The following is a 25,013-nucleotide window of genomic DNA, read 5'->3' as shown; positions in this document are numbered from 1 at the left end:
TACGTATGTATATACGTATATATATACACACATATATACATACATATATATATATATATATATATATATATATACACACATATATATGTATTTTATTGTACTTTAGATTCTGGGGTACCTGTGCAGATCGTGCAGAATTGTTGCGTAGGTACATACATGGCAATGCGGTTCTGCAATGTGCAGCTTACGTCCATGTAGCAGGAACTGGCACTTTTCTGGACCCTGAAGTTATGATTCCCAGTTCACTACAAAGACACATTAGCTTGGGGTGGGGTACGGGGTGGAGTAGCACCTCTCGATGAAAACTCCTGACAGTGGAGAGTAGGGGCTTTTATCTGCACCCGGAGCTGCCGCTGGCTGCGCTCCAGGAAAGCCCCGCGGCCTGCGGGCCCCGCCCGCCACCCCGCCCGCCCCCCTGCCCGCCCCCCTGCCCGCCGCGCGCTGTGCTGGGTGGCGCCTGGCCGGGTCCCGACTCCGCCCACCTCCCAGCCCAGTAGGATCTGACACCCCGCGCAGCCCCGACACCTCTATTCCCGCCACTCCTACCGGTCTCTCCTCGCTCCTGAGCAGCTTGTGCCCATAACTTGGGTACGTGTCTAGCTTTGGGAGCTGCTCCCACAAACAGGCATCGGGTTATCCGCTCCGGCGCCCAGGAAACGGTAGGAGCCCTGGAAAGCGAAACCTGCAAAGCGCCCTGAGCGCCCTCCCGGGGCTCCCTCCTTCACTCGGTCGCGGGCCGGGGCCTCCCCGAGGGCAGGGGTGTGGCTGCGCCTGGCTGCGACTCCTGTGGGTCCTGGTGTGGTAGGGACGGCTGTCGGGGACGTTGGCGTGGAGCTGGGGGACGAGCCTCCAGGCTCAGCTCAGCTCAGCATCCAGGAGCTGAGAAGCTGGCGTGCGGACAGGAAGCCCCTGATTCTCTCTGGTGACGTGCTCTTGGGGGTGGGAGGGTGCCGTGACGCCTCAGAACACTAGGATCCTAGGACTCCAGAACCCTGGGATCAAGTACCTCCAAGGGTCCAGGAGCAGATGGGCCACCACGGGATGGAGGCGTTGCAGAAAGTTCCGTTCTGTAGCTCAGGGCCCCTTGGTCATAGGTGACCCAGCAGAGTGCAGTGCGTTGGAAATTTCTCAGGGGGTTGAATTCCCTTGAGAGAGAGCTAGGGGTGGGTCCGGAAGTCAGCCTGGACCCTGCGCCTCTCCCAGCGCCTTTTCCAAGAAGGAGCCCATGGGTTTCACAGCCTTTTCTGGCTTCCAGAGTTTGGCCAACACCACAGACTTTTGAGAGTGTGCAGGCCTGCAAAGATCATCGTGAGGGACATTCCACATCTTGTTTTTATGAAATTCACTGACAGGATAAAATATTTCAAAATTCATTGTCCTTAAGGTGAGATGGTGAGGCCTTTTAATCATATCTTAATGTCGTTGTATTAGATCATATTGCCACTTAAGTTACTTCTTCTTTTCTTTCCCTCATCCCCTTTGAAACTAGGTTTGGAAAGCAGAACTTACAGAAAAATGATATTCAGATGCTGTCAGGCATACTCAGATGCTAGGAGGAAACTGGATCAGGTGTGGGTCCTCTTGCTTCTGGGGTTTGATTGTGCCTGATGACAGGAACGTGGCCCAGAGCTGTCTCCTCCCTGTTGTGATTTATAATATTGATGTGATAAGTAATGTTCTTATTTGGTTCCAGCCAAATGATTGCTAGTATCTAACAGTAGAATAAAAATATTTTCAGATATACAATAAATAAAAATTTACGTATTCTGTCTCAGAAAACTATTGCTCCATCAAAAGAAAGGAATGAACCACGAAGCAGAAAAAACACGGGTTTAAAACAAAGGACATTGACAAAGGGCTGTCTTAGGAGAAACAGGGATGCTGCATGCTAAAGAAAAGTGGGTTCAGAAAGGAATAGAGTCAGAAATGGGAGTCATCAAGAGCTGTGGACGCAACACATTGGAATTATGAAAGAGACAGTAGAGCAAGTGCAGCCCAGCAGACAGTCTCCGAATGCAAGAATGTTTAGAAAAGAAAGGTGGGTAACGTAAATACTAATATAACTTACATCATAGTATATTTAGAAACCAAAATGGAGTATCTATCTGTTTTGTCACTGGGATAGATGGTCTTAGAAGAACAGCAGTATTTTTTGTGAGTAGCAAAACTTGAAGGCTCCCTGAGTATTCAGAATTGGTTTTTTACATCTCTCCTCCTTTAAAAGAAAACCAGGAGAGGAGCTGATTCTGAGTTCAGGTACTTGGAAAATTCAAAATGAGGAAGATATTGTTGCCAGAAAGCAAGAATGTTTGAGATAGGGAAAAAAGAAAGTAACCAACTTAGAGAGATTCTCAGTAGAAAAGCTGTGACAATTTGAGCATTGGCTTGGGAAGGGATAGCATTAGGAGAAATATCTAACGTAGATGATGGGCTGATGGATGCCGCAAACCACCATGGCACGTGTATACCTATGTAACAAACCTGCACGTTCTGCACATGTACTGCAGAATTTAAACTATAATTTTTAAAAAAGAACAAAACAAACATCTGTTAACTGAAATACATTGTTACTACAAAGCCAACTGTCTGTTAAACTCAGAAGAAGCAAATAAGATGAGTTTAAAAGGAAGCAGGAAATAATTTCAATTATTATTTACAGGAAATGCTGTGTGATGGTCCATCTGTGGCTGCTGTGTAGAGATTGTGACTATAAGCTCACAGGTTGACAAGCACAGTGGTTACACAAACCAACCTGAAGGCTTGGCTTAAACAATAAACCAAAAGACACAGAGCCAGCATCTCTGATACAACTCTGATATGCAACCTAGATAGAGGAAAACCTCAAATAAGACCGCATTTCAAGAAAAGGCATTAGGCTACAAAAAAAAAAAAAAAAAAAAAAAAAAAAAAATAGAATTTTTGTTTGTTTTTTTTTGTTTGTTTTTTGTTTTTTGTTTTTTTTATTGCATTTTAGGTTTTGGAGTACATGTGATGAACATGCAAGATTGTTGCATAGGTACACACATGGCAGTGTGCTTTGCTGCCTTCTGTCCCCTCACCTGTATCTGTCATTTCTCCCCATGCTATCTCTTCCCATCTCCCCACCCCCCCGCCCCTCCCCCATTTCCCCCCAACGGACCCCAGTGTGTTGTGCTCCCCTCCCTGTGTCCATGTGTTCTCATTATTCAACACCCGCCTATGAGTGAGAATATACGGTGTTTGATTTTCTGCTCTTGTGTCAGTTTGCTGAGAATGATGGTTTCCAGGTTCATCCATGTCCCTACAAAGGACGTGAACTCATCGTTTTTGATGGCTGCGTAATATTCCATGGTGTATATGTACCACATTTTCCCTATCCAGTCTATCATCCTTGGGCATTTGGGTTGGTTCCAGGTCTTTGCTATTGTAAACAGTGCTGCAATAAACATTCGTGTGCACGTGTCCTTGTAGTAGAATGATTTATAATCCTTTGGATATATACCCAGTAATGGGATTGCTGGGTCAAATGGGATTTTAATGGTAGCCTGAGGGCTTGCAAAAATCGCAATGAGGGGACAAACCGCAAGGCTCTTCTTATATTTGTTTGGCTTTAAAAATACTGTTTGAGCCGGGCGCGGTGGCTCAAGCCTGTAATACCAGCACTTTGGGAGGCGGAGGCGGGTGGATCACAAGGTCAAGAGATCGAGACCATCTTGGTCAACAAGGTGAAACCCCGTCTCTACTAAAAATCCAAAAAATTAGTTGGGCATGGTGGCGCGTGCCTGTAATCCCAGCTACTCAGGAGGCTGAGGCAGGAGAATTGCCTGAACCCAGGAGGCGGAGGTTTCGATGAGCCGAGATCGTGCCATTGCACTCCAGCCTGGGTAACAAGAGCGACACTCTGTCTCAAAAAAAAAAAAAAATATATTGTTTGACTATAAAAATAAAGAGCAGCATGCCTGGAAAAGTAGCCGGACAGCTCAATCAGATCCCATGTCCCAGTCATCAGTCTGACTGCCCATCCTTTTATTTTGTGAAAAGAAAGCGGTTTGTTATTAATTTAACCCCAGAAAATTATTAAAGTAAACATTAGTATCAACTCAGGAAATACAGAAAAGTACAGTAAATATAAAGTGAATAAAATCCATGGTATTAATAGTGTTATGCAAGAAATGTTTTATAATCACAGGTGTACTGTTTTGGGTATTTTGAAAACATATTTGAAGGTCTCAGGATATTCTAATTTACTAGGTTTATAAATGTGTATTTAGGCTGGGTGTAGTGGCTCACACCTGTAATCGCAGCACTCCGGGAGGATGAGGCAGGGGAATCACCTGAGAGGTCAGGAGTTTGAGAGCAGCCTGGCCAACATGGTGAAATGCCGTTTCTACTAAAAATACAAAATTAGCCGGGCGTGGTGGCATGCACCTGTAATCACAGCTACTCAAGAGGCTGAGACAGGAGAATCACTTGAACTTAGGAGGAGGAAGTTGCAGTGAGCCAAGATCATGCCATTGCATTCCAGCCTGGGCAACAAGAGAGAAACTCCATCTCAAAACAAACAAACAAACAAACAAACAAAAAACCGTATTTAATCAATTTATGGTAGTTCATTTGTGTATATTAATGGTATGTTTGTTAACTTTGTTAGTTTGTTCTTAAATATGTTTAAAACTTTAAAATATCTTATATATTAGACTTTGTAATCAATGCTTAAATGTTCAAAAGCATTTTATTTGCTGTATCAGTAGTGTGCTTTAAAGTTTAAAGAAAAAGTTTATGTTTATCAAGTTGACAAACAATAAGTCGGCCGTTAACTAAAGTATAACAGTAGGGAAAGTTGTTCTCTGCTTATGAAAATTCTGCATTGGAAATGAAAATTTTACAGATTAAAGAAACCTGCACTCACCAGCAGGGTGAGAAACTGTGGAAGGTTAGCAATGGGACTGACAGATTATTTATATGTGGTTGAGCATATAAAGAAATTACTGAAAAGGTTTGACTGATTGGTGGAACACTTGGGGGGAATTTGCTATATATACAATGAAAGCCAAAGAAGGTGGGGTGGAAGCAATATTAACATAAGGAAAAACAGAGTTATGTGAGAACAGGAATAGGTTCCTTGTTCACTACTTGGCTTAGCTATGAATACTATTTAAATGCAATAAAGGAAACACTTGGATAGAGGAGGTGAAGAATAGTGACTGAAGTTAGTGATGTAATTCTCTAAATTAGGAAGGCAATAGATAATGTCTAAAATTGTTGGGTCAAAAACAGTAGTATACACGTATTATACCTACACATAGAGGTAAATGCCTGGAGAAAGAGCAAGCTGACTTGTGATTGATTGCTTCCAGGAAGTTGGGAGAAATGGGAAGGTGCCTGGGTTGATTTGTACAATGTCTCTCCTAGAATTATTTGACTTTACAGCTAAGTGCCAGTTCATTAGCAAAACTGACTATAGGACATAAAAAGAATATACACGTATTGTAAAAAATGCAAAGAAACAGAAGGACATAACTAATGTCAAAATTACCAATTGCCCGGAAATATTTGATGTTCAGTGTTTCCTTCCAGTCTGTTTATTTGTGAATTATACGTATGTGGAACTATATTTCTAATTTACACTTAATATTAACCTTCATTTATATTTAATCACAGATGTGACAGAATCTAACTGGTTCTTTGTGGTAGGCCATTTAAAGGTTATCTCTGTAGCATATGAAGTGCTTCAATTGTCATCTTTCTGCATAACATTTTGTATCAGTACATGTGAGTTTTACTTTCAGTGAAATTCTTTGGAATGATTTTTTTTATTCTGAATGTAGAAATATTTTCTTGGCATTTTCTTTTTTCTACCCTTCCTCCTTCCATCCCTTCCTTCCTTTTAAAGACATAATTCTAAATGACACTCTGGACATCTTGGTGTCCTAATTTACATAATCAGTTGTAGAGTACAGGAAGGAATACCTATGTTGCTAGTACTGGAAGTGAATAGTTGTTATACTTACTAATTTCATGTTTTAAAAAGATAGCTTTAACTTGCTGTCTGCTTTTTCTTCTTCTCTTTTTTATGAAGACCTTGACCCATGGTGACTAAGAGGTTAAGAGGAACCCTAGAGCTACAGGTTCCTCAACAACCACAGACCTGGTTGCTAATCCTGCTTTGCTGTTTGTAGCTGGGTGTCCTTAGAGGCAAGATATTGACACAGTGAAGACTCCGTTTATTTGCTTGTAAAATGCAAATATTCACTGCACCTACCACATCAGGCTGTATGGATTAAATGAACTCTTTCAACAAAAGCCCCAGTTTAGCTTTTGTGTGTGTACCTATTTGTTCACCAAGGAAAAGCATCCACTATAACTATTAATAAATAAAGTGAAAATGCAACACATAAGAAGCCCATATTGATGTAATATTGTTTTTAAATCTATTGTTTTAGGTTCACTGTCATGGATGCTCTATCAGAAGCAAATGGGACCTTTGCATTAAACCTTTTGAAAAAGCTAGGGGAAAACAACTCGAACAACATATTTTTTTCACCCATGGGCATATCATCAGCCTTGGCCATGGTCTTCATGGGGGCAAAGGGAAACACCGCAGCTCAGATGTCTCAGGTACCTAAAGCCACTTCAAGACAACAATAACTGCTATTAATTTATCAGTGGTACTGGTCTTTCATGTTTCAAATCTCAAAGAGATTCCTCTTTTAACAGTTAACTCTGCCAGTATCACAGGGATGTGGGTGGAGAGTCAGTAGGATGGAGTGTGTTACCACTGCCTGACCATTTTTGGTGATCTGAGGTCATTCCTGTGGGTATTTCCACAGGGAGCTGGGCTAGAGGGTCCAAGGAGGTCTCACTTACATGTCTAGGCCTTGGTGCTGCCTGGTAGCTGGGGTCTAAGTACCCTACAAGCAAGTCTTTTCATTCCTCCAGGGCCCTTCCACATGGCTTTTCCTCAGGGAAGCTTGTGCTTCCTTACACCATGGTAGCTGAGTTGTAAGAGAGTCCAAGTGGAAGCTGCCAGGTTTTTAAAGGTCTAGGTTTAGAACAGAGCTACTTCTGCATTCTCCTATTAAAAGTAAGTCACAGGGCTGTCCCAGGTCCTAGAAAAGGGAAGAGAGACTCCATCTTTTGGTGTCAGGAGCACCATGTAGATGCAGAGATAGAACGCATAGTTGGCAGCTGTGTTTTTAAACAAAGTACCACAAACAGTGAGCATAAGTAACCCAAATCATTTTGCTTGGGTTTGCAAAAGGCATATCCAGTCATACCAATATTTAGATAACTTTGGTTTTCCATAGGAAGTGATTATATGGAGGCTTTAAGAAGAGCTATCAGTAGGGAGACTGGGTGGATTTCAACACACTTTCCATCTAATAGTCTATTCCCACACTGCTATGAAGAAATACCTGAGACTGGGTAATTTATAAAGGAGAGTTTTAATTGACTTACAGTGCCACATTCTTGGGAGGCCTCAGGAAACCTACCATCATGGCAGAAGGCAAAGGAAAAGGAAGCACCTTTTTTACAGGGTAGCAGGATAGAGTGCGTGCAATCAGGGGAAATGCCAGGCACTTATAAAACTTTCAGATTTCATGAGACTCACTCACTGTCATGAGAACAGCATGGGGGAAACTGCCTCCATGATCCAATTACCTCCACCTGGTCTCACCCTTGACATGTGGGGATTATGGGGATTACAATTCAAGGTGAGATTTTGGGTGGAGACATAGCTAAACCATATAAATTAGATTAATCGTCTTTTATGCCGTAGAAAGGATCTGAAAATCTCTTAATGTTGAATTTAGCATTGTGCCTATTTTTGAAGTCAGGGAATATGGAATATGTGTATTTTACTATTATTATTTTTTAATTTCAGGCACTCTCTTTTAGTAAAATTGGAGGTGAAGATGGAGATATTCACCAAGGTTTTCAGTCACTTCTTGCTGAAATTAACAGAACTGACACTCAGTATTTGCTTAGAATTGCTAACAGGCTCTTTGGAGAAAAGTCTTATGACTTCCACACAGTAAGTTGTACTTGTGTTTTATTAAAAAAAAAATAAAGAGAGCAATGTGATGGACAGTAGTAGAAAGAATGTGAGCTATGAATTCATACAGGTGGGCCTGAATTCACAACTTCATTCCCTAACCTCACACGGCTCCTCTGATTGTTTTACTGTCTGTAAAATAAGTCTTATAGCAGATGCTGACAAGACTTTCATGAAGCTTAAATGAGTTAATCTTCATAAAAGAACTGACTGACACAGAGCATAGCACAATTGGAGACAAATCAGCCAAAACAAGAAAACGATCAAAATGCATATTTCTAGTAATTGCTTTGCAGATGTTGTTAACTTTTCCTGCATCGTGACACTTCTTATGCATTTAAATATTTTGATTTGATTTTTAGACACTGCAAATCTTTTAAAACATATTTTAACTACCTTGGCTCTATTTGTTGACAAGTCTTTAATAGTTTTTTTTTTTTTTAAAAACAAAGGTGCTCAAGTAATTTCTTGTTAAACAAAAATGCAAATAATGCATATAAATCAGCAATCCTCATTAACTTCTAACTCCAATACTCCCCTTCTCAATGTCTGAGCTTTTATAAATTTGGAGCGTACCCTGCTTCACATACAGAAATGCTGCTTTTTGAAGTTTCCTTCCTAGATTGTTATTATACTATATATACTATACATATTGTTTTATACTTTGCTTCCTTTTACTTAGCAATGTGTCTTAAATTTTTTTCATCTCAGCATATGCATACCTATATCACTCTTTTTACCCATTTTCTGATATTCCTAAGCATGACTGTACCAAGATATAGTAAACCTTTTCCTTATTGATGAGAATTTAGGTTGTATTTAATCTGGGCCATTACAAACAATAATACCCTTGTACAAGATTTTGTGTTCATGTGCACTAGCTACTATCTAAAATGGATGTGCAGAAAGGAGGAAGGGAATGAGACTTTGAAGCTTTAATAAATATTGTCAAATCACTATTACTAGTGTTGGAGCCATTTACACTCCCCAAAGGATATGTGTGTGGTGCTCATTTTCACCTACTATCAACAGCACTGCATACTATAAACCTATAAACTTTTGGAAGGGCAGGGACAAGATATCGGACTAGAAGCAGCTCATGTGTACCACACGAGAAGTAATAGAAAGGCTAATGAACATTGACCCTGCACACTGATCAATCATCTGAGAAATTACATCGGGTTTCATCAAGGCAGGAGGGGTCCACAGAGAACAGAGAGGAAAGAATCAAGGAACCAGTCTGATTAAGCTCAGCATTGAAGCCTGGAGATTCTCTTCAACACAGGAAAGGGCGAGTGAGTGAGAGCCCCCAGGGGGATTCATGCTGTCTACCAGGACCTGTGCATGACTGAGAGGGAAAATCCCCGACCCCCAGCACCCCACCGCTGCACTTCTAGACTGAGGCAGAGAGCCACCTGGAAGTATTGTGGGGGCAACTTTCAAACCCAAGAAGACCGTTACAAGCCTTGGACCCCGAAGCAGACCATCACTGATGCCATATCCCCAAAAGAAGCCACAGTTGGTTTTGAAACAATTGAGATTCTTTCAGATCCCAAAACCTCTAGTCTTGCAATATAAAAGGATCCACACTTGGTCATTTGTAGTAACTGAATGATTCACTAAATATACAATTATATAGGTAGGTTTTATTTCATTTTGTAATTAAAGAATCAAAATGAAAATTTATAACACATCAAACTCTGTGCCCTTTGAGAAAGTACATAGGTTGGTACACTTACCACTAATTGCAGCTTGGGTTTTTTGTGTGTAAAGACTAGAAAGCAAAACGGAATTCTTCACCTCCTTATAGCATAAAATAATTCTGGCCAGTGAGAAAGAAAGGTTGTGAACCATAAAGTTAAATAGTTATAAGATTTGTACATTATAGTGTGATTTTATGATGTATTTCACTTATTTTTATTGTCTTAGCTACTATTTAGGTTATTACCACCTTTTATTAGCCCTCTATACATGTTATATATGTTTCTATACAAAGAAAAACAAAACTCCAACATACAAATATACGCTGATGGTAGATATTTTAAGACAATAATTTATGTTTAAGATGTTATTTTGATATTGTAATACAAAATAAAAAAATAAGAAATATTCGTCAACAATTTCTCCTTAATTTCTTATTCACTTTTTAAATTCTTATTTCCAAAATCCAAGATCAATAGCAGTAGATAATTAGATGTTTAGTTTTATTCTTCATGGCTTCTAAAATAGTAAGTTAATTTAGATGACAGTTAATTATTTTAAAATGTTTAAACATTGAAAAGATCACCTAGGGCTGCAACAAGTCATCAATATGTCATTTATCAGTTTTATTTCTGATTGTTTTCTTAGTTTGAGAAATTCCAAATTGGCAAAGCCTGAATTGTGGGAGGACTAAATAAAATGATGTACATAGACGAGTTATGCAATGCAATGTCATGAAAATTCAAAAATGTTACATGGAAAAAGTGAAAATAATTCATCAGGTATTCACAGTAATCTTGTGAGGTGTAGGTATTACTGCTTCCCTGTTCTACCAGACAGGACATGGAGGCATAAAGAGAGAAAGAAGGTTTTTGAAGATCCCACAACTAGTAAGTTGCAGAACTTGTGTTCATAACTACTGTTATATTTCTTCTCCAGTGCTGTACTGAAAAGGAAGTATAAAATTCCAAAATAAAAACCAAAACCTGAATAGGGGAATTAAATATTTACCAGTGAGCAATAGGAGAGAAAGATCAGGAAACAATTCCATAGTGCATGGACAACAAATTAATTACTTTAATCCATTTAATTTCCTCCACAGATTCTGCTTTTATATAGCATAATGTAGGTCTTCATGAATATCCTGTAATTCCGTAGAGTAACTGATTATAGTTTGGACTCTTTAGTAAAGTTTTTCATACTCAAAAACATCCCGAATCACAGCCATTGTCTACATGTGGTTATGTGCATTTCAATGTAATTAATTAAAGTAAATGTTTACCTCCTCGGTCCCATTAGCCATATTTTTAGCACTTAATAGCTCTAAGTGGGACCACTCTGGACACTGCCGATTTACAACTTTCCCAACATTGCAGCAAGTTCTGATAGAAATTGCTGGTGTAGTAGTATATAGTCTACTCACATAGTTTATGGAACAACAGACCCAGTTTTATACTGTTATTCTAAAATGTAGATGTAGACATAGCACTTGCCGTATTAATCCTTACTCAACAAATCTAATGGAAACAAAGCAACAGATTCTATAGCTAAAGAATCTTGAATTTTTTTTTTTAAGATTTTATTTTTAAAAGCAGTTTTAGGCTCACGGAAAATTGAGCCTCTCCCATTATTAACTAACTCTCCTATAATGAACTCTCCCACCATCAATATGCTATGTAAGTGCATAACCTCTCCTATTAATTAACATCCCCACCAGAGTGGTGGGTGACATCTTAGTTGCTTCCACCTTGGGCAATTATGAATAAAGCTGCTATGAATATTTGTGTGCAGGTTTTTCTCACCACCGAATTCGGTAAATGCCAAGGGTCATGACTGCTGAGTCATATTGCTGCATCATATTTTTAGTTTTATAAGAAACTGTCAGACTGTCTTCCAAAGTGACTGTACAATACTTTATTCCCATCAGCAATGAATGAGGGTTCCTGTTGCTCCATGCTTTCTTCAGTATTTAATATTGTCAGTGTGTTTTCAATTTCATTTAGTTCAAAATGTTTTTGTCTTTTGAGATTTTTGTTTTGATTCCTGTATTATTTAAAAGTGTGCTGTTTAATCTCCAAGTACTTCTGAATTTTTCAGCCACCTTTCTCTTACTGATTTCTAGATTAATTCCATTGTAGTCTGAAAGCAGATATTACCTGATGTTTATTATTTTAAATAAGATAAGTTGTGTTTCATGGCCTGAAATACGGTCTATTTTGGTGAATGCTGCACGTAAGCCTGGGAAGAATGTGTAATCGGCTCTTGTTGGATGAAGTAGTCAAGGACAATTATATCTACTTATTTGGTGGTTGTTGTTGAGTTCAACTATGTTCTTCCTCATTTTCTGCTTTCTGGATCTTTCCATTACCGATAGAAGCATTTGAAGTCTCCAATTATCATAGTGGATTCATCTATTTCTCCTTTCAGTTCTGGTTTTGCCTTTTGTATCTTGATGCTCCACTATTTGGTGATTACATGTTAAGGATTGTTACGTCTTCTTGGAGATTTCTCAGTGCCTTTTATTATTTCACTGATGCACTGCTACTCTCTTGAAAGATCCAGCAGCTGATGAAATTTATTTGTTATGTAGATTATATATTACTTAGTTTATTAAGCTAAGATTAAGAATAGTTGAAAAGAATTTTGACTTCAGGTTAATTTTTCACATTTGCAATTTCTATATGGTAAATAATAAAATTATTGATTTTCTGATGTGTCACAGTGAAGAAGTAAGTTGTTGGTGTTATTTCGTTAGCTGTGAAATTATGTTGTTCAATTTTTCCTAGTCTTTTACAGATCCCTGTGGCAAATTCTACCAAGCAAAGCTAAAACAGCTTGATTTTCTGAATGATACAGAGACATCCAGAACACAAATAAACACCTGGATTGCTGAAAAAACTGAAAGTGAAAACATATTGCTATTTTATTTCAATAACATTTTAAACAGTCATACAGTCAGTTTCTTTATAAAACTGTCATACATGAAAAGGAGTGCTCTTTTCTCTAAATAACTATGCAAACTTTAAGAGCTTGCTTCTGAAATACTGCTGCAGTATAGAGCTTTTCTCTAGCTTTATCCCTGCACTTATCATCTATCTGTGATATCTCTCAATATGCAGTATATCTCTTCCGGAAGAACCTACACATTTTTATTGTTAATATTAGTTGGGGTTTCTATTAACACATAGCATTAACTTTGGAATTTAAAGGACTCCCTCTCTGGTATTGCCTATGCTCTATGGTTTATCTATGCAATGTGGCAGGATGCTTGGTCATGCCTGTTTTGTGTGTGTGTGTGTGTGTGAGACAGAGTCTCACTCTGTTGCCCAGGCTAGAGTGCAGTGGCGCAATCTCAGCTCACTGCAACTTCCACCTTCCAGTTTCAAGCAATCCTCTTGTCTCAGCCTCCCAAGTAGCTGGAATAGCTGGGACTACAGGCACCTGCCACCATGCCTAGCTATTTTTTGTATTTTTAGTAGAGGCAGGGTTTCACCTTGTTGGCCAGGCTGGTCTCGAACTCCTGACCTCAAATGATTCATCCATCTCAGCCTCTCAAAGTGCTGGAATTACAGGTGTGAGCCACCATACCCAGCCAGTCCTGCCTTTTTAAATCTTTAGTTCTTAAAATGTTCTTATACTTGCTACAACTACCTTTGCCAATCTTTTATGTGTCTTTATTTAAGCCATAGGCATCAATCATTCCCTGCTATATATTATCAGATCATCCTCTTCTCATTAATATCTACTTGTTTGTTTTATGCATCTATTCAAATTGTGATATTTTTATTACAAGAGCTCTATTTCAAGTTTTTATTGCAGTATTGTTACTATGGTTGTTGTGAGGACAAGCATCCCTTTACATGATTTTATTTTGGGACACCGTGAACTACCTTCATGCATACTTGATTTCTCAAACAGATGACATGATCTGGATATCCCTCCTGATACAGTCATCTGGGAATACTTTTAGCTGAATGGTTTTTTAATTCTTCTTTACAGGTAAAATTACAGAGATGCTCTCTCCAGATTTAGTTGATTCATTGACTAAGCTGATTCTTGTGAACGCCATCTACTTCAAAGGAAACTGGGAGAGTCAGTTTGAGAAACATAGGACCAGGAAAATGCCTTTTAAAATTAGCAAGGTGAATATTTTGCAATTTCAAAGGTGATTCTTGGGAACAGTCTCTGTCTTCACATTGGCTTTAAAACATGACTCTTGGTAGATTTGGCCATTACCCTTTGGTCATCCAGCAACAGGACTCCCCTCCAAACCTATGGGCCTTTCCTCTACCTTTCATCTCCTTTGTGTCTCATCAACAGTGGCTACATACTCCCAGGCTTCTGGTCCAGCTTCTATCTCATCTGTGTTGTGTACTTTCTATATTACATATCTGAGTGTATAGTCCTTGGCTTCCCGAAACTTGTGAGATAAACTCAAATGAATGGTATGATGTGTGAGGCTCTTCATAATCTGGATCTCACATATTTCTCTATCTTCATTTCTCCTCAGTTTTGACAATGCACCTCCCCAAGCTGTCTATTCGTCCAAGCTGTCACAGCGATTCCTTCCACTCTGTGGTGGCATTGCAGTGGTTGAATCAGGTGTTCCTTTTCCCACTTTGCTTGTTGCTGTTTGAGTGAGAAAATGCTACTTTACTAGTGCTTAGCTCACACCTGTGTTCGACAAGTACCTAACCAATAAATTATGTTCACTCATCTGTTGATAATAAAGATGAATAAGCACAAAATTTTACCTAAAAAACAGGTGAGCAAAAACACATACACAGGACAGACATAGAGTTTAGCTACCTCCAACTCAGAATACATTATTTGCAAAAGGCCCTTTGTCTTTCTCTAAATCTGGTTTATTCTTTCTTTTTTGTTTAACTCTAGAACTTTCTGGATATATTCAAAAGTAGTAGAATAGATTAACTATTAATCACTGGTTAAATCTTCCATGCCCATTTGTGCCTGATTGAGTCTTTGGTTTCTCAAGGAATGTTATTTTCTTTCTAGTTTTATTTTGATATGAACTGTTCCATTTTCCCCTGGAAAACTTTCTGTCCTTAAGTTTTTTAAAACAAGATGTGTGCTAGGATTTCATTGAACGGCAATTGACAAAAAACTCAACACACAAGGTTTAAACTCTTGATATTCTTCTTCCACAACAGGAATTCTGGAGGTGGGAGAGGCCAAGCCTGATGTGGGTCGTAAGAGAAAGTTTCAGGGACTCACTCTCTCTTCTGCTCTGTCTTCTTTACTTCCATGACTTAATTCCTCATGCTCACAAGCTGATTCAGACATTAAACACACTATGCAGGCAAGAGAAAGCAGGATTGACAGAGAGGGAAGAGTAAATCTTCTCTTTCTGAGGTTCTGGCATTTTTCTCATGAAGGAAAGCTTTTTTTTTCTTTCTCACTGGCCAGAATTATTTTATGCTATAAGGAGGTGAAGAATTCCGTTTTGCTTTCTAGTCTTTACACACAAAAAACCCAAGCTGCAATTAGTGGTAAGTGTACCAACCTATGTACTTTCTCAAAGGGCACAGAGTTTGAGATGTTATAAATTTTCATTTTGATTCTTTAATTACAAAATGAAATAAAACCTACCTATATAATTGCATATTTAATGCATCATTCAGTTACTACAAATGACCAAGTGTGGATCCTTTTATATTGCAAGACTAGAGGTTTTGGGATCTGAAAGTGGGGAGAGGAATTTCCTAGACCAGTAGTTGGCAAACTATGTCCAATGGTCAGATCCAGTCCATCATTTCTTTTTATAAATAAAGTTTTATTGAAACACAGCTATGTTCATATGCTAAAACACTGTCTATAGGTGCTTTTATTTTAAACAGCAAAATTAAGTTCCATTGAGTGCTCCTAAGTTGAAAATTCAAAATCCGAAATGCTCAAAAAATCTGAAACTTTTCGACCACCAACATGACGCTCAAAGAAAATGGTTATTGAAGCACTGTGGATTTCAGATTTTAAGATTAGGGATGCTCGACCAGTAGGTATAATGTAAATGTTTGAAAATCAGAAAAAAAAATCCAAAATCTGAAATGCTTCTGGCTCCAAGCATTTCAGATAGAGATATTCAATCTGTAGATGCAACAGACACTGTAAAGACACCAAGCTGAAAATGCCTACTATTGGGCCATTTCCAGAAACGAGTTTGCTGAAACCTCACTAAAAGTGACAGAACTAAAGAAGAAGAGGATATTGATGGCTGAGCATTAGTTTGTGTGAGCAACAACGTGAAGATAAAAGCTGAAACACAAATATTTTGGAGTTCATTTATTTAATATATATCTGAGAACTGGGACTATAAACTATTTTTGACTATTACTCTAATATTCAATAAATTCACAGTAGCTGCTACTATTAACTTAAAAAGGACTCAGGAATTGAGCAGAATTATTGTGCAGAACATAACATAATCATGGTCCTCGATCTTTCCTACTGTCTGACGATGCGTTAGAAACAAATGTGGTGTTCTTCCAGTAAGTTCTGTTAATTTTTCTTTCAGTATTTTTGTTGTTAAGTAAGTTTGTTTGTTTATTCATTTATTTAACGAATAATGATTGCGTGCTCACTGTGTCATGTATCGCGTTAGATACTATTCCAGACCTGCTCAAAATCTGCAAAGCATCCCTCTCCACATGAAGCTTACATGTTCTTGGAGGAGAAAGACAGTAAATATATATTTAAAAGCAGTGGTATGGACAGGTACAAAGAAAATGTAATAGAAAATTGAGGTGGGGTCGGGTGCAGTGGCTCACACTTGTAATCCCAGCACTTTGGGAGGCTGAGGCAGTCAGATCACCTGAGATCGGGAGTTTGAGACTAGCCTGACCAACACGGAGAAACCTCATCTCTACTAAAAATACAAAATTAGCTGGGAGTGGTGGAGCATGCCTGTAATCCCAGTTACTAGGGAGGCTGAGGCAGGAGAGTTGCCTGAATCTGGAAGGCAGAGGTTGTGGTGAGCCAAGATCATGCCATTGCAGCCTGAGCAACAGGAGCAAAACTCTGTCTCAAAAAAAAAAAAAAGAAAAGAAAAGAAAAAGAAAGTTTAGGTTGGGCAGCACAACCTCAGGTAAGGGTCAGCAAGAAAGCCCTCACTGAAGGAGATGGTATTTGAGACAAGGACAGAAAGAAGTAAGGTCATATGTGTTACAGGTTCTGGGGGAATGAGTTCAGTGGGCAGAGTTGAGATAGTTTGTCCATGGATCTGCGAAGCAGCCACTGTGATTGTGGCAGACAAGCAAAGGGAGTGCACTAAGAGATGAGATCAGAGAGGCAGTGGAGGACAAACTCATGGCACGATTTACTAGTTATTTCAAAGACTTCAGCTTTTGCTCTGAGTCAGGAGGATTTTCAATTCACGCCTCATATGACTTACATTTTAACGGGGTCCTTCGGGCTCCTGTGCTGAGAATAATCACAAGGAGGGTAAGGACAGAAACCAGGCAATCACTCAGGAGTTTACGGCACCATCCCAGATTAGGATGATGGCAGCGGAGGTAGGATGCACAGGTTAGATTTTGGTTACATTGTAAAAATGGGGCTGATATAATTTGCTAATGTGTCAGATATGTGGTGTGAGACAAAGATGGGAGTCAAGGTTAATTTCAGGGTACCTGACAGCTGGAAAGATGGTGTCCCCATCAACTGAGATAGGACAGAAAACAGATGGAGCAGATTTGTAAGGGATTGTGAAGAGCCCACTGTTACAAGTTAGACTGGAGGTTTGTTTTGTATGTTCAGATGCTGATGTCGAGTAGGTAGCGAAATGGATGATACTGGATTACTAAGGTGAGATCCAGGCCAGAGGTGCAACTTGGATTTTATATTTAAATTCATGAGATTAAATGATATTATACGGGAGAAAAGAAATCTTTTTCCTCTATATTCTCAAGTTCTTTGGCTGGGTCCCTGTAGAGTGACAAAAAGAATTAACAAGAGTGAAACGAACAGAAATTTATTAACTTGTGCATCACACATGTACATAGGAAAACTCAATGATGAGTAACTCGAAGAGGTCATTAGAATTTGTGGTGTTTTTATCCAACATAGTAGGAGAAAGGGAGGGGAATAAAGGGCACTTGGGAAAAACAAATGCCTTTTGTGAAAAGATACATGAGTCCTTTTGGAGCAGAATCAATGGCAGAAGTAATAGTCTTGTGACAATGATGGGTGTGTGCGGACTTTTCATCTCTAAGAAAATTAGAATTGTTACTGAGGAAGAGAATAAGGACAATTGAGTTCTTTTGGGAGGTTCTGCTTCTAGGCAGATAGGATATTTCAGAAACTCTAATGCCTTCAGTTCAAAATATTCTTAAACCAAAATGGTATATTTCAGAGTGGCATATCCTGATCTCCTTCAAGATCACCAACAGAAAGCAACGTAGGGACTGAGCCCTGGGCACCCTGGTGTTTGGATATTGAAGTAATGACCATGAGCCAGTAAAGGAAGTGTCTAATACGGGGTTCTAGAGACCAAAGAAAGAAAGTGTTTGTAGCGGCAGAAAGGGACCAACTCTGTTGATTATGTCCAATATTTGACTCTTGTGCTTCAACTTAATGTATATCTGTTTCTTTTCTAGAACAAAGAAAAACCTGTGCAAATGATGTTTAAGGAATCCACTTTTAAAATCATCTGCGTAAGGAAAATATCCAGCCAAATTCTAGTGCTTCCCTATGTTGGACAGGAGCTGAATATGATCATCATACTTCCCAGTGAAAACACTGATTTGAAAATGGTAGAGTGTTTAAAGTATGCATTTCATCATAGTAAAGGTTCTCACAAGCTTTTAAGGAAAAAAGAAACCTTGAAAATTTGTTTTTACCAGTGTTTCCCTGAATTATTGGGCCATATGCCCTTTTCTCTTTTTGTGATTACATCCAGTGGGATGGTGTTCTAAGTGTTGAATACAATTTAGAAAATACTCTTATCCTAGAATGGGCTCAGGTTGGGGCCAAACCAGGTAAGAGTTCAATGTCCTGCTTTACAAGTTAGAAATCTGTACTCTCTCAGGCTTATTCCTATGGAAGGTGGTGGCAGTACCTCCCTATGAGGGATGTTGTAGAATGCAAGGCATGGTGTATAAAGTGTATTTGTTACGATGCTCAGAGTATGCCATTGACTAGTATTAGTAGTCTTCTCCACAACCTTGCCCCATAGTTGTGAGTTTGCTCTTTAGAAAGCAATTATGTGGGGAGCAGCTGCTGTGATTCAGCGTATTACCTAAGGATCTTGTTAGAAAGAAGATTCTGACTTAATAGGACTGGAGTGGAGGAGTCTGAGAATCTGCATTTCTACCAAGCTCCTAGGCGATGCTGAGGTTGCTGGCCCATGGACCACACTGAATAGCAAGGTTGTAGAGAGTCAATGAAAAACGTTAGCTGGACAGTAATTTGAATTTTTAGCAAACGAATCCTTATGCTTGCAATGGATGAATTGGAAGTGTCAAGAATGGAGATAGGTCAGAAAGGATGTTGCTATGCGTTTCAAACAAAACCCGACAAGGTGGGCAGAGACGAACGAAGGGCCAGATAAGAGAGAGATTTGGGATTTTAAATTAACAGAAAATGATGAGGGATTTGTTGGAAGAAAGTTTGGATGGAAGAAAAGGCAACTCTGAGAGCTCCTGCCTCAACATGCTTCTGTTCAGGTACAACAGTAAACTTTGTGAGAAGAGCTGTTCTCAAGCAAATGTAGCCAAATTGTAAAATTCTGCCTCAGGGAAATGGTCTGACTTAGTTTATGGAAAGGAAGAGGCAAGCCCAGAAATATAACATCTATTCATACATGAATGATTTAGCATTACTGTGCTGTCTTCCAGATGTATGCAGTCCAATACGGTAGCCACTGGCCACCTGTAACTATTTACATTTACATTAGTTAAAATTAAACACAATTTTAAAAATAAAGGCTTCCTTTATACTACACACACTTCTAGTGCTCCATAGCCATATTGGCTCATGGCTATCACATTTGGCCCCATGGCCATACATCATTAACCTCATAGCAGAAAACTGTATTGGGGCAACACTGATCTAGACCCTAAAACATCCAACACTCTTCTTCTAGGTTGAGAAAAAACTTTCTTATGAGAGATTCATAGAATGGACAAAGCCAGACAAGATGCAAGCACGAGAGATGGAAGTTTTTTTTTCCTAGATTTAAACTGGAGGAATCTTACAACATGGCGGATGTCCTTCGCAGTATGGGCATGGTTGATGCCTTTGAACGGGACAGAGCAGACTTCTCAGGAATGTCGTCTAAGAAGGACCTGTACTTGTCCAAGGTCATGCACAAGTCCTTTGTGGAGGTCAATGAGGAAGGTACAGAGCGGCAGCAGCTGCAGAAGAAGAAATAGTTTACTGTTGTGCCAGTTACCCCTCAGGTTCTGTGCAGAGCATCCCTTCCTCTTCTTTATCCAGCACAGCAAAACCAACAGTACTCTCTTCTGTGGCCGATTTTCCTCTCCCTAAGGACATAGGTAGTCATTGGATAGAGTCCTTCTCCTTTCTTTTAGTGATTTACATTTCCTATACTCTTTAAAATGTGCCTGTGACCCAAAGGGACTTTATTATTGTAGCAGCAGTCAAAAATGAGATATTAGGAACCTAATTTTGAAATTCCTCGTTGAGAACTCTTGTGTGTGTGTTTGCATGTTAAATGTTTTCTAGGGTCTTTATTTGATAGTCTCTGAGGATTTCGTGGTCACTTTGCAGGTGGTATCTATGACCACTTAGTCAAACCCCTCTGTCTGAAATGAGTTGTTACCCCCTCTCCACTCCCCCACCAACACATTCCAACTGTCAGAACTATTTGCTGTCTCCTCATTTTGTGTATGGTGACACCCTCACAGTCTGCTATGCTTCTGTTTTCTCAAGTAAAAGAAGATACATGTTGTTTTCTGTCTTCTCTGTTCAATAGTATTGACATATATAGACCCATTTTTAATGAAACAACAGAAAGCGAAATGGAGAGTGTGGAGGAAGCATAGTGAGCAGGACTCAGAATGATCAGAAGCCGTCCAGTGCGGTGGCTCACACCCGTAACCAGCACTTTGGGAGGCTGAGGTGGGCAGATCACTTGAGGCCACAGTTTGAGACCAGCTTGGCCAAACATGGTGAAACCCCATCTCTACTAAAAATACAAAAAATAGCTGGGCATGGTGGCGCATGCCTGTAGTCCTAGCTACTTGGGAGGCTGAGGCAGGAGAATTGCTTGAAGCTGGGCGGTGGAGGCTCCAGTGAGCCAAGATCATGCCACTGCACTCTAGCCTGGGTGACAGAGCAAGATTCTGTCTCAGAAAAAGAAAGAAAAGAAATTTTCAATTCCAGAATTTTACCAGCTCTTCGGAAGCTGGCACAGAGGGTGAGAGAGCAGTTAACTGAGACCAGTGAGAATTCAGTCCAATTTCCCGGGTGTTTTTTTCCCTCCTTCCCTCCCTCCCTCCCTCCCTTCCTCCCTCCCTTCCTTCCTTCCTTCCTTCCTTCCTTTCTCTTTCTTTCTTTCTCTCTCTCTCTCTCTCTTTCTCTCTCTTTCTCTCTTTTATTTTTCTGCTGGAGTTCCACTCTTGTTGCCCAGGCTGGAGTGCAATGGCACCATCTTGGCTCACGGCAACCTTCGCCTCCCAGGTTCAAGCGATTCTCCTGCCTCTCCTCCCGAGTAGTTGGGATTACAGGCATATGCCACCATGCTGGGCTAATTTTGTATTTTTAGTAGAGACAGGGTTTCTCCATTTCGGTTGGGCTGGTCTTAAACTGCTGACCTCGAGTGGTCTGCCCGCCTCGGCCTCCCAAAGTGCTGGGATTACAGGCATGAGCCACCCTGCTTGGCCTTCTGTTTTATTCATAGTTTGCATCCACAGGGAACAGTAGGTCACAAGCCTATTCAAATGTACAACCGTCCACTTCCTCTGAAAATTTACGCTTGCTACCAGGAGGCAGAAATGATTAGATATGTTTATTCATGGTAATGCAGTTTGAGATAGCTTCATGCATATACATCACATGTCTTTCTATATTATTTAAAATGTGTTTTGAAAAGCAAGCTAAGCTTTTTGTGGCCATTTGTCTTACAGGCTTAAAATGCAACAGTTGTGATCAGTGATAGGGGAACACACTGATGAGTTAGATTGAAGAGGGAGAGTTACATTGTTTTCTAGGGCACCGCTAAAAAGACATTCCATTAACCCCCTTGCAGCCAGAAAGACCCTGAGCCCTCAGAACTTCACAACCCGTATTTTCATTCCATAACTGGCCCACTTTCCCCTTTGTACCCAAGCCAGCTACTTAGCTTCAGGGAGATAATGGAACTGAGGATTTCAAGGAAACATCCACGTTGTATGTGTGCTGACAGAGGAAGAGAGAGCATCAGAGGTTGCTGTTACTCTCATTTCTCTTCCTCCTCTGCGCAACACTTGGACTTGGAAAGAAGACAGGAAGGTGGGGAGTAATCAGTCCATGTGATTCTTCCACAGCAGAGAGAACCTGAGTGTTACAGACAGGGGCAACTGGGTGGCACCCTGTTCCTCAGGGAAACACACGCCTCTTTGCACTGCCTTGGGGATGGTCCAGTCAAGTGGACTAAGAGTTGGGAATGGGGAATATAAATGGAGCAGCCTCTAACTATCCAAGCAGGAGGGTGTTTCTTTTTCCTCTTTCCTGGAATGAAGATAATCAAATCATATTAATAGTGAATTATGAAAATGAATGATAATAGTTTTATCTGTTATAGAAATATAATGTAATCAGACTTTAACCATGTAAATCACAAATCATAGAGAAAAACAATATGCATATTGTTCCTAGAGGAATGAATATGAATGTTTGTCTGTTGTATCTGAAGGGTTATCACTCAATATTTTATTTCTGTCTTGTAAGGCCTGAAATCCCTGTGCTGCATGACATCCGTGGGCTTCTCAGTGTCTCAGAGGCCTGGCCATGTGGTCCCCTGCTCTTGTTAGATATGTGCACCCTTTTCACCCACTGAGCAGGAAGCCTCCTCACCCTTCTTAGCTCCCCGATCAGCCAGTCAGCTGTACCCCACCTGGGTCTCAACCTGGCTCAATTCCCCACCAGCCTAGAAAATTATTCAAACAAGCCTGTCACATCTGGAGGAGGCCCGATTCATCACTTCCTCTTGTAGTACAAAGCCTGCCTCCCACAGCCCCTGCTGGTTCACTCTGTTCCCAAATGCACCTCTCCTGTGACCCTGTAGGGCATGTGGTGTCCTCCCTCGCTGGGTTGTCAGCAGATAGGCCTAATAAACTGCTGTCAATTTCATTGTCCCTGTCTCATGCTGTGTGTCTGGTTATCTCCTGCTATTTAGTGGGGGAGATCCCTCCTTCACCAACAAGGTGAATATGAGATGATCAAAACAACCACCCTTCTGCGAAAGGTCCAGCCTCCCAAATGATTCCACGTCTTTTGTGAAATTGCACTAAGACATTTCCATTACACTGTGTAGTGTTTCTTGTTAAGTATCCACAAAGTGAATTCCATTTAGACTTGAATTCTAGGAAAAAGTTGATCTCACCTCTTCAGAGATGTTTACTCCATTGAACATTTTACATAGATTATTTAATTCTCAGGGATAATAAACTGTGAAGAATCTGAGACTAGGAAGTTAAGTAACTTTAACAAGTTCTTGTAGCTAAAACGAGGTAGAACATGGATCCAATGTCTGGTAATGCAAAAAACTGGAAAATTACTCAAACAAATCTCTTCCTCTTGTTACTGTGAAACTTGCCTGTATCAGCACCTACCAGAAGGGCAGCTGTCACCACAGTGCAGGAGGAGAATGGACCATAAACCTGACTCCCTTTAACATGAAGTCAGATTTCTCTGGCCATTCTCCCATCGGAAAGGTGGGACTCAGAAACTTCCAGTACCAAAAGCGCATCATCCTGGACCCAGGGATGAGCACCTGGAATATGGACCTCAGGTCAGGTGAATCTGGGCTCTATGAACTCAGCAAGTGTTTCTGCCTTCTCCAGGAGTCCTGGATGGAGGCCCCGAGAGCCTTTGCTCCTTCTATGCATCAATAAACAGGAACTCTAAGGCTCTTGCATTCCTCTTTTCAAAGAGGGCTGAAGGGCCATAGTTGCAAAGGAGAGGTCCAAAGCAGGGGGTGGTTGGGAGGCTGAGAAGGTGCAGGCTGTGCCTGCACGAAGTCCCCTCCAGAAGCTGATGTGGTTCTGCATGTGAAAGGTGGCCTTTCCTTTCCTGACTTGAAGCTTTTGTGTTGAAGGAGATGGAGGGGGCAGAGGACTGAAGGGAGGTTTCCAGTCTTCTGGGCTTTCTGCACAAGCTGATATTGACCTGATATTTGCAGGCCACGGCATGGAACAGGCACATCTGATTGGTACATCTAGTGGCTGTTGGGGAATGCAGCATAAAATTCCTCTCCCACCAGTACTAGTGTTGATTTCAGAAGTAGTCTTCTCCCTCCCTCTCTCTCTTTCTCCCTTTTTCTCTTTCTTGACACAGAGCATTGCTCTGTCACCCAGGCTGGAGCACAGTGGTGTGATCTCAGTTCACTGCCACCTCCAGCTCCCGGGTTCAAGCAGTTCTCCTGCCTCAGCCTCCCAAGTGGCTGGGACTACAGGTACACACCACCACATCCAGATAATTTTGTATTTTTATTAGAGACGGGGTTTCACCATATTGATCAGGATGGTCTCGATCTCTTGACCTCATGATCCACCCACCTGGGCCTCCCAAAGTGCTGGGATTACAGGTGTGAGCTACTGCGCCTGGCCAGAAATAGTTTGTTTTCTCTAGCTGCTTGTGACCAAGCATACAATGTTTTATCAGTGAATTTCTTACATGCTGTCCTTGAAATGAAGGATTCTGGAGAGGATCACGAAATGAGGGACAGATTCATTAGTTATCATCCATATTTAATGACAGGTTTGCCTGAGAACTCTATTCATCGCTGTTCCAGGTATCAATTTATTGTCTGTCAGCTCTAAATCTACCTTTGTGGACTTTGTAGTAGTAAACCTGGATCCTGTGACAAAAACTTCACTGGTTGGACCAGTGTTCGGCTCTGCCAATAGAGGGAGCTAGAGAGACACTGTAAGGAGATAGCAGAAATGCAGTTTGTAGATTCTGATCTTCCCAGGATTATTCAGTGTAGTCACCCAGCAGCCCACTTGGTCATCTGTAGCCACATCCTCAGGCCATGCTTCCTCCACACAATGGCCATTTCCGCATTTGGTCAAGATGCAACCGCTGGCAACTATGTCTC

At 40.5% G+C, this 25,013-nt stretch overlaps 1 protein-coding gene and 1 long non-coding RNA gene across 5 annotated transcripts in view; one reads left to right on the top strand and one right to left on the bottom strand.

Annotated features, from left to right (window-relative positions):
- The first annotated feature begins 488 nt into the window (after positions 1-488).
- Positions 489-19,925, top strand: LOC101050733 (serpin B6). 4 transcript variants are annotated; one of them, XM_074383287.1, is made up of 6 exons: positions 489-2,038; positions 6,423-6,597; positions 12,523-12,640; positions 13,736-13,878; positions 18,349-18,504; positions 19,836-19,925. In XM_074383287.1, the coding sequence occupies exons 1-6, from the start codon at positions 1,968-1,970 to the stop codon at positions 19,923-19,925; spliced, it is 753 nt and encodes a 250-aa protein (XP_074239388.1). In that variant the 5' UTR covers positions 489-1,967. The 4 variants fall into 4 exon arrangements, with proteins under 4 accessions (XP_074239388.1, XP_074239387.1, XP_074239389.1 ...); XM_074383286.1 differs by lacking the exon at positions 19,836-19,925 and having other exon boundaries at positions 489-659; positions 1,776-2,038; positions 18,349-19,693; XM_074383288.1 differs by lacking the exon at positions 19,836-19,925 and having other exon boundaries at positions 489-659; positions 18,349-19,693.
- Positions 13,847-25,013, bottom strand: part of LOC104651061 (uncharacterized) — a 21,642-nt gene continuing 10,475 nt past the window's right edge. Inside the window, exon 4 of the long non-coding RNA XR_012513067.1 lies at positions 13,847-20,106. This is a non-coding gene — a long non-coding RNA (uncharacterized LOC104651061). The remainder of the gene's footprint in view (positions 20,107-25,013) is intronic.

Source organism: Saimiri boliviensis, chromosome 13, assembly GCF_048565385.1.
Source record: "Saimiri boliviensis isolate mSaiBol1 chromosome 13, mSaiBol1.pri, whole genome shotgun sequence".
Lineage (NCBI taxonomy): Eukaryota > Metazoa > Chordata > Mammalia > Primates > Cebidae > Saimiri > Saimiri boliviensis.
Note: the sequence above shows the minus strand (reverse complement) of the source record. Positions and strands in the feature narration are given on the sequence as shown.